This window comes from Musa acuminata, chromosome BXJ1-6 (genome assembly GCF_036884655.1).
Source record: "Musa acuminata AAA Group cultivar baxijiao chromosome BXJ1-6, Cavendish_Baxijiao_AAA, whole genome shotgun sequence".
Lineage (NCBI taxonomy): Eukaryota > Viridiplantae > Streptophyta > Magnoliopsida > Zingiberales > Musaceae > Musa > Musa acuminata.
Genome location: NC_088332.1, coordinates 39,868,269 through 39,878,214, shown reverse-complemented (window position 1 = coordinate 39,878,214; position 9,946 = coordinate 39,868,269). Strand labels below are relative to the sequence as shown.

The 9,946-nt window shown below is 38.2% G+C and overlaps 1 protein-coding gene across 4 annotated transcripts in view; it reads right to left on the bottom strand.

Moving 5' to 3' along the window:
- Positions 1–379: 379 nt before the first annotated feature.
- Positions 380–9,946, bottom strand: part of LOC103989273 (aspartic proteinase 36) — a 31,524-nt gene continuing 21,957 nt past the window's right edge. For 2 of the 4 annotated variants that reach the window (XM_065188699.1, XM_065188696.1), the window contains exon 10: positions 380–723. In XM_065188699.1, the coding sequence (XP_065044771.1) occupies positions 578–723 (146 nt within the window). In that variant the 3' untranslated portion in view covers positions 380–577. Of the gene's footprint in view, positions 724–1,776; positions 1,876–1,960; positions 2,056–2,473; positions 2,608–9,946 lie in introns of those variants that run through there. The other 2 variants (XR_010514496.1, XM_065188698.1) reach the window with 2 other exon arrangements.

The window sequence follows — 9,946 nt, the reverse complement described above, 5'->3', positions numbered from 1 at the left end:
TCTCAGATATCTTGAAGACCAAAAGAACACCATCCACTCGAATAAAGGACAAGAAGAAATCACAAAGTATTACCTGGAACAGTACTCCATCAGGCATGCGACGTCTAGGAAGACTAGACGTCTACTTTCTATAACTTGCCTAAAGAATTACCTGGAACAGTACTCCATCAGGCATGCGATGCTCTGTAGCCTGTTTGTGCTTGGTCACTCTTTTTCACAAGCATCTTACAGCAGCTTTCTGAATCAAACCAAAATTTTCACTTCAACGGAGACTAATCTGTGCTTCCTAGCAGCTCAGTAACATCTGAAGGTGGAGTGGTAGACAACATCTGGTTTGAATATATCTATAATTAGATGCTTTTCGTGATCAGTACTGGTGTAATGGAATTTGATAACTTGTAATATCACGGAGTTCAAATAACATTCCAGTGGGGGTGATTCTGCATGAGAACCTGTCTCTGATCTGAAGGATTCTTCAGTACCGAGCAAGAATCACAGCAAGAATATACTGACATATTTTCTATAAAAGAATATGAATGAAGCAAACTCACTAAACTGATGCATTTGCTGTTCCTGATTAACAAATAAAATAGCACAGGAGGGTTGGCAACAACAACAAAATGGACCTCCCCAGCTGCAATCTTCGGCCAGAAGAAATGTTATGAGCATCAACAGTATAAATTGCTCCACTCTTGTCATCCCGAATCTTGATGCTCGAGGAGCCTAAAATTAAGACAATGTCATCAGTAGCGTACAATTATGATGTCATCTCAGTTTAAGGTTGGAAACAATTCAGCATATATTCCAGAGGGTCGAAATTAAATGGAAATTAATTTCTAAATGGAGAGCAAAGGGACAAAATTGCATAGTAATATAGTGGCATTTCATTCACCTGACATTAAATTTGAGAATAAAAGGACATAATGACATTATGTTCCACATAACGACAAAATCCTTTTTCTTTCCAACTTACTATCAACTAAACATTGTCAAGAAATTCCAACAAGAAGTTTATTTTTTCTTCTGTGGTAGCTATGTGGATCCTTTCTCACCATAAAGGACCAATGAACTCTAAGGGTTATCATATTCTTGCTTGTGGTCTCCACCAATTCTTCTTTGATCTTCAACCTTATCACCTCCAATTCAAACTTATCAATCTTGCTTTACAGATGCATTAGTTAATATCCAACATTTTTTCTGTTAACATTACATTTTTCATCATAGCATTGTCATCTCTAAAAAACCAAATTTCTGGATACATTGCCCAATTGTCCAACATGCTAACCCATAAACCATAATTGGGCATAGAAATTTTTTTTCCCTCTATTGATCCAAGAACATGCAACTATCACACACCATCTTCATTTCAACAATTGATAAATTCTACGAACATTACTATTTGGTTCTCCAATAAATAGAATGTTCCTAAATTTCTTATCCATACATTTCAACTATGGTTTCTCTCTATTAGAAATAATAAATTTATATTCAATTTTCTTCCCTCATACTCTTAATCCATCTAATCTATCATCATTCTGGATGGTACCAACTTACTTTTGTACTAACAACATTTAATGTGGTCCAGTCCAGATGGTTTGGATGTTCTAAATTTAGACCCAGGTATCCAATCTACTTGGCCAAATCTGTCCTACTTTGGGTGTGTTAACAAAAAAGGAACCTGATCAAACTGGGACTCTTGATTGCTATTTTGATAAATTGAAAACATGTAACAGGATCTGGAACAATTTGAATTGTTAATTGACAACTAGAGAAGACCTTTAGTGATGTGCCCAAAAGGGTGCAATCCAGCAGTTGACATTGAAGAGCAATAACAAGGAATCTCAAGATCCTGATATATCAATAAGAGTCCTCATCCTGTAAGGTGTCTTTAATACTGTTAAACATAGAAAAACATGATTAAGAGTCAAAATGCCTGCCTTTGAAACACATTTTAACCTGCCTTTGCATTGCCAAGATCAAATGGTTCATGTGGTTGGCCATACAAGTTCACTCCATGGAAGTTCCCCCGAACAAAGGTTCAATCCAACACATTTCCTGCTAATTACACCTAGCTCTTGTCAAAACCTTAAGCCACATTCTCATGCATTGTGCATTGTCAAGATAAAATGATATATTGGCCATAAAAAATAGAGCTCACTCCGTGGAAATTCTCCTAAAGAAAAGGAATCAAGCACACCTACTAATTATACCTTGCTCTTGTCAGAACAAGAGGCCACATTCTTATGCACACCTGCCTGTCATCTCCATTTAGAAGCCCTTTTGGTGATCCCAAGTTATGTTACATCCAACCCTTCTAACATATGGAATATGGGATACCTAAAGGATCATTTGCTTCCCCTCAAAATGGAGAAACTTTAGAAATGGCCTTCTTCCACTTCGTTGATCATCATGGAGAAAAGCAGTAGATCCTCCAAAAACCCACCTACTCAAGCATATATTGACATGGTTCCTTCTCTTTAAACTCTTTTCAAGCAGGTTTTGTGAATATCCAAGTAGAGACTGATTCAAAGCTACTGGTGGATATATCCTCCAAACAACACATCGGCGCCCAGATGTGGTGTAAAATAGGCAAGAGTTCTCTCATTGCTTTGGACCAATGAGAGTAAAGAAGTTAGTCCAAGAATATAAGATTAGGTTAACAACTTGGAATATAGGTACACTTTCAAGAAAGGGATTAGAATTGATAAACACTAAGATTAGAAGAAGAATAAATATTATTTACTTACAAGAGACTAAAGTAGAAAAAAAAATCTGAAGAGATTGATAATACCATACTTAAAATTTGATATACTGAAAAAAATTAAACACAAAAATGATGTAAGAATTATTAACAAGGAACTTAAGAATAATAGTGTAGATGTAAAAATATCTAGAGATAGAATTATAATTCTAAAATTGGTCAGGACAAAATATTTTGAATATCACTAGTGCTTATGCCTCTCAAGTTGGATTAGATGATCAAACTAAAAAAAGAAAAAGCTTAGATGAAATCATTCAAGGAATATCTATAACCGAAAAACTTATAATTGGAGGATATTTGAATGATCATGTTGGTAAAACATATGGTAAATATAAAGGGGTGCATGGGGGCTTCGATTATGGACAGAGAAATACAAATTTAGGTATGATTTTGAATTTTACAACTTTATATAATCTTATAATTAGAAGTGCTCACTTTAAGAAAGGACATGAACATTTGGTTACCTAATAAGAGTGATCACAACTTAGTTAAAAAGACTATTTTCTCGCTAGAAAGATAAATAAAGTTATACCTAATGAAAGTTTGATGAATCAACATATGTTTATAGTATTAGATATTTATTATAGAAAGCATAAGAAGGAAAAGACAACAAAAACTTTTTTTCTAGGACTAGATGGTAGAATTTTAAAGATAATAAGGTAAAGATTTTTAAAAATAGGATGCAAATGATGGCTACTTGGAACTTGGATGAGGAAAATAATCAAAAGATTAATATTTTTTGGACTATGATGACTAATAAGATTAGAAGCTTGACAAAGGAGATCCTTGATGAAACTAAAGATAGAGGTGTAGCCTTAAGAGAGTTGATGGTGGTGCGAGGAAGTTCAAAAAGTCATTTCTACTAAAAATCATGTTTTAAAGATTAATAAAATTATAAAAATAATAAGAAATTTAAACGATATAAAGAGTCTAAAAGAGAGGCTAAAAAAGTGATTAGTATGGCAAGATATAAAGCTTCTGATCATTTTTATATCAAATTAGGTGATAAAGATGGTGAAAACGATATATATCAAATTGCTAAAATTAGGAAAAGAAAGTGTAAAGATTTAGATAATATTAGATGAATTAAAGAAGAGGATCAAAGAATACTTGTTAATGATAATGAAATTAAGGAAAGATGAAAAATTATTTTTATATATTATTTAATGGGCATTCCACATAGGACTTAATTTTAAAGATAAATAATAGTGACAGATTTAACAGTCATAGATTTGTTCATAAAATTAAAGCTAGTAAAGTAAAAGATGCCTTAAAAAAAAAAAAAGCTAAGAGTGTGAGTCTTGATGGTATTCTTACCAAGGTCTAGAAAAATTTAGGAGACAAGGGAATAACTTGGTTAACTAGCTTATTTAACAAAATTATGAGATTTAGAAATATATCAGAAGAACGGAGAAAGAGTATTTTAGTGTCAATTTACACAAATAAAGGACATTCAAAACTATTCTAATTATAGAAAAATTAAAATCATGTCATAGAATAAACCTTTAAAAAATAATTTATCGAAAGTAGGATAAGGCTTGTAACAAGTCTCTTTGAAAATCAATTTAGTTTTATGCCTAAAAGATCAACCATAAAAGCTATTTATTTATTAAAACAACTAATGGAAAGGTATAGAGAGAAAAAAAATTTACATATTGTTTTTATTAACTTAAAGAAAGCCTATGATAGAATTCCTAAATATTTATTATTATAGGTTATAGAAAAGAAAAGTATATCCACTAATTATATTGATGTTATTAAAGATGTGTATGATAATGTAACTACTAGCATTAGAACTATAGGGAGTGCATCTAGTGAGTTCCTATTAATATAGGATTACATCGAGAATTTGCTTTTAGTCTTTACCTTTTCACATTAATAATGGATAAACTTACTAGTCATTTAAAGATAATCCTCCTTGATGTATATTATTTGTTGATGATATTGTCTTGGTTGATGAGAGTTTAAGTGAAATTAATTATAAACTTGAGTTATAGAGACAAACCATAGAAACTAAAGGTTTTATATTAAATACGAGCAAAAATAAATAAATAAATATATATAATATAATTTTAGTAATGCTAGGAATAGGAAGGAGAATATAATTAAATTGGGTAGACACGATGTTCCCTTGAGTAAAAACTTCAGATATATTGGATCAATTATATAGCAAGATTGAGAGATTGATAAAGATATTATTCATTAAGTAAAATTAGAATAGTTAAAATGACGAGGGATACTAGGAATCTTGTGTAATCATCGGATACCTTTGAGATTAAAAGAAAATTTTGATAAGACAGTTGCAAGACCAACAATGTTTTATGGCTCAGGGTGTTGGGCAGTTAACAAATAACATATACAAAAAATTTATATTGCTAAGATGAGAATGTTAAGATGAATGTATGAAGTTACTAAGAAAAATAGAAAAAATATATATTTATATTTGTGAATAACTAAGTATTGCTTCAATAAAAGATAAGATAAGAGAAAATCATTTAAAATGATACAGGTATGTGTTTAGGAGACTTATAGATGTGGTAGCTAGAAGAAGCAAAATGAATAATGTTACTGGTAAGAGAAAAGGCAGAGGAAGACCTGAAAAAACCAAACTATAAATAAATATTTAAATATTCTAAACGTAACTAAATATATGGTTGCTTACAGATCTTAAGAAGAGAAAGAATTATTTACGATGGTATAGATATGTGCTTAGGAGACCTATAGATGTGGTAGTTAGAAGAAGCAAAATGAATAACGTTAGTGATAAGAGGAAAGGTGGAGGAAGACCTGAAAGACCAAACTATAAATAAATATTTAAATATTCTAAACTTAACTAAATATATGGTTGCTTACAGATCTCAATGGTGGTAAAAGCTTCATGCAACCGATCCTAAATAGTTGGTACTTACGGCTTGTTGTTGTTGTCGTATGCTTTCTAGAAGGAGCCTGTTTGTTTAGCCTCAATTAATAGGGCAAGTAAACAATCTATAAGGACCAAAAGGGCATCCGGCAACAATCATTTCAAAATAAAAAGAAAGCGGTTGTCTACCAAAGAGTTCTCTGTCCTTAGATAGCAAACACTTGGTGCCAAAAACATTTCAAAATCTACTCAAAAACCCTAAAGACATGATACCTTTTTAATGGAGTTGACATAGTTCAAGTGAAATGGAACAAAGACATTGAAAATTGATGACAATAACTAATTTTCAGTGTAATGAACAGTTAAGCTTCCTGGACTGTCACTCCAAATGATATAAACAGAAGTAAAATCAATTGTCTATCAAGATTTTCAGCCTACTAGAGCTTAAACCTGGTGATAGATTGATGCAATATGGGATGACCAGCAACTTTTTGTTATTTTAGAAAGTTTAACAAGCCACAATTGGTTTCTAGATGGTTCAGAACAGGTTTAATATTGGCCAGAACAAGCATAGACTCCAAATGATGTTTGCAATGCACTAACACCATGCAGTTAAAGGTTTAGACTTTAGAGTGTCTTTGACATAACAGCCTGAGATGTCAACAGTAATATAATCATAATGGACCAACACGATTTTCACAGGAGTGTAGTAAGCAGAAAGGTAAACGAATGCATCAAAACATCCAGCAGAGATTGACAAGAGTGTAAGAACTGGGTTTGGAAATTATGAGCGGTGATAAATATACAAGACTGTAAAAGAGAATGCAAGTTAGGTACATTCCTACACAGACATGGGCCACGGCAAGTTTTACTCTTTTTTCTTTCTTTCTTTCTTTCTTTCTTTGGCATATGGTGCATGTATTTTTTGATCCCATCAATTGTTTGGGGGAGAGAGAGGGGAAGGGTGGAAAATGGGGCTAGCATTAAGCATCAGACTAGGCGTCAAGTTCTTTCCTTTTTTGTCCTTTGTGAGCAGACCTAGTTCACCCTACTAGATCAAGCTGACTAACCAAATAATACCCAGACATTATAAAATTCCTCTAATTTTATATTAAGGTTAACATCAAAACCACTTGATCTCAAATGCTATCCTGGTCTTGTTAAACCACATTTAATTTTGTTCCCTCCCTCCCCTTTCATTGGTGTGGCAAAATCGTGTCAACACAACATCCTGCCACGAGCAAGCTAAGACGAGGGTGTGCTACAAAGCTGATATCCTTGTAACAAAAAAACATTTGAAGTTAAAAGGCAATGAAAAGAATTCTTAATTTTGTGGTAATATTAAACATATCATAACAAAGAGACTAGCCTAAGGGTAACGCATCATCTTATCAAATGCGCCATTAGAAATGGTGAATGTGCAGGTGATAGAATCCTTGGAGTGTCATTACCTGCATTTAGTTGACCAAACACCAACATCAATTTTGGTCAACACAGTGAACACCTAATCAAGTGACAACAACCGTGTCGTGAAAAGCTCCAGCTATTGTTGTTGAGATCTGTCAAATCTGCTGTAATTTACGAATGCTGATTCAATCCCTCGAGCTGGATTGAGGCCACTTCTACCTTGGATTCTTCTGGGGTTCTATGAAAACGAAAAAAAATTTCTGCCTTAGAGATCCAATTGGTCGGATATCCATCTTTCTTTCTCGGAAATTCCATCTTCATGTGAGTAATTTGTGTCCCAATCTTGGGGACCTTTTCCTATATTTTCATATCTGTGCAACGTAGAACTTGAGCTCCCACCTTGTTGAAATTTACTAAGGCTCCCTAGTAAGTCTTTTTTGAAATCATTAAGTACTTCTTGTAACCGGTTCTCAATTCTAATTTCCAATGCTTCCATTTGTGCTTTCACTGAGTTATCGGTGGCCATTTCGTAAGACTGCAAATCTGTAATCTCAACTCCTATTTTTGGTGTTGGTCAAGGGAATCAATCACTGCCCTATTCGGTGCTGCTGTTGTGATGCAGTCGGTGGCAACACTATGAGAATGAAAGGTTGTTGCGAGGATGCAAGGATGTAGCTGCGGTCGCCGCGTGGGAAGCAGCGATGCTTGTTGCGGTCGCTGCGTAGAGGGATCGTTGTTGCTGAGGGCTTGGAGGCAGCGATGGTGGTGCGGCTAGGGCAGCACCGCCAAGGGCTCATCGTTGCGATGGCTGCGACGGCGCGGATGGAAGGCAGCGTTGCTCTGTTTCTATCACACTGCGGAAGGAGGCGCTGGTGAGAGGCAATGATGCTTGTTGCAGTCGCTGCGTGGAGGGATCGCTGCTGCTGATGGCTGGGAGGCAGTGATGGTGATGTGGTTGGGGGCAACGCCGGCAAGGACTCGTCGCTGCGGTGGCTGCAATGGAGGAAGTGTTGTTGCCCCGTGTTTTTGTCACTGTGTGAGATGAGAGCGCCGAGGCTGAAAGGCGACGGTTGTGACTGCTGTGACCCAAGGAAGCAATCGCCGAGCAGCCGGGTTGAGGCTGCGGTGATGCCAACCAACAACTGCAGCAGCGGAGGCAGAACAAGAGGGAGGTGGCGTTGAAGTGGCCGGGGTTGAGGCTGCAGTGGTGGCAACCGGCGGCTGCGGCAAAGATGCAGAGCAAGGGGGCTGCAGCAACGGTGCAAATCGAGGGGGTTGTGGTAAAGGCTGCGGTGGCTGGCAGCAGCAGTCGTGGCAGGCGAGCTGTCACGGACAAGTTTTTCGGAGATGTTTACTTGTGGATCCCGATTGAGGCGTTCTCTCTAACCCCTTCTCTCTTTTGTTGGTCCTAAGGGACAATGGGAGGCTTCGGGGAGGCTGACCTTTGCGGACGGACACGCAAGGGTGCCGCACGACTTAGGCAAAACCAGCTAAGTCCGTGACAGATGGTATCAGAGCGGGACAAGCACTCATAGAAACACTTAGCATGCAAACATGGGGGACCTAGCGGGGCTGCGTTGAGGGCAGTCAGCACACGCGCGACCGTTTGGGGGAAAACGGGCATGGAGATGTAGGGAAAAGGAGTCGCTCGGAGGAGCGGGCATCTGAGATTGGCATTCAGAGGAATGGCCAACCCTTCGCGCAAGAGGCACCACGAGAACAGACAAGCTTGGAAGAATGCGGAGCGCACAAAGGTTGGGATGGCTGAGTTTGAGCTACGGCTCAACGTTGAGAACTATACTTGATGGTGCTCAAGACAAGCGAGGCGCTTGGTAAAGGATGAGACCATACAAGGTGGAATGAGTTGCTCAGCGATCGAAAGAGTTGTGCAAAGCTCACAGAGGTGAGGGGAATTGCTAACTCAAAGAATTCGGTACTCATGCATGGGCTTGTATGCGGACGATGGAATGTTCGTGGCCATCCCAAGGTGACCGAAACTCGGCGCCATGGAGCATTGAAACTTTCTCTTCGGCATGTGAAGGATACGTCCGTAGGAGGCTAAAGTGTGCAACGAGTTCAGCATGTTGCTAAGCCTTGAGTGGTGCAGCGGGGGCTGTATTGACGTGAAGTCGCAATCTAGCAAGTACGTTTGCAGGAGGCAGAACAATGCACAGTTTGTTTAGCAGATCGGAGTAGTCCAAGGGGATGGTGGTCTCCGAAACGAAGAGAGATGTTGCTCCAACGGGACAATTATCCAGGAGGTACAAGTCTCGGCTCTCTAGAGGGAGAATCATGTGAGACGGACCTCACATCTTGAGGAGGAGTACCCCAACAAACAGCAACTCCACGAAGCTCAATGGACCGAGCAAGCAGCGAGGAGTTGTTGCATGATCTCGCTCGAGAGAATGCATTGGTGGATGCATTGCGAGATCAAGTGGGGGAGCGACCCAAAGCAACACAAATGAAGGCACACTTAGAGTCGATATGGAGATCGGACTCAAGGGAGGGCTGACCCGTGAAGTGGTGGGCACGAGGGCCACCATCGACTCAATGCGAAAACGAGGAGCGGAGCAACTTGGGTGTAACTTAGCGAAGTACCCAAGCCGCATGAAGGAAGCCAGCAGAGAAGTTGGAACATGGAGCAGAAGCACAGTGCTTTCCTTAGACAGAGGTCAAAGACATGAACTCTTGCAGAGGTAAGAGTAGGATCATGTTGTTCCATGGGTCCTTCATTCTGACGAAGTGGACTCATCTTGTATGGTGCGAAAGACGAAGGGAGCTTCTGGGCACATGCACCTTATCTCGGAAAAGCATTTGAGGGAGAAACTAAGGTGACTCAATTTGCGGAGGCGAAGTTGGGTTCAGAAGGCCTTAGCACGGGGCAAGAGGATGCAGAGGCAGGTGCTCTTGAAGAATAT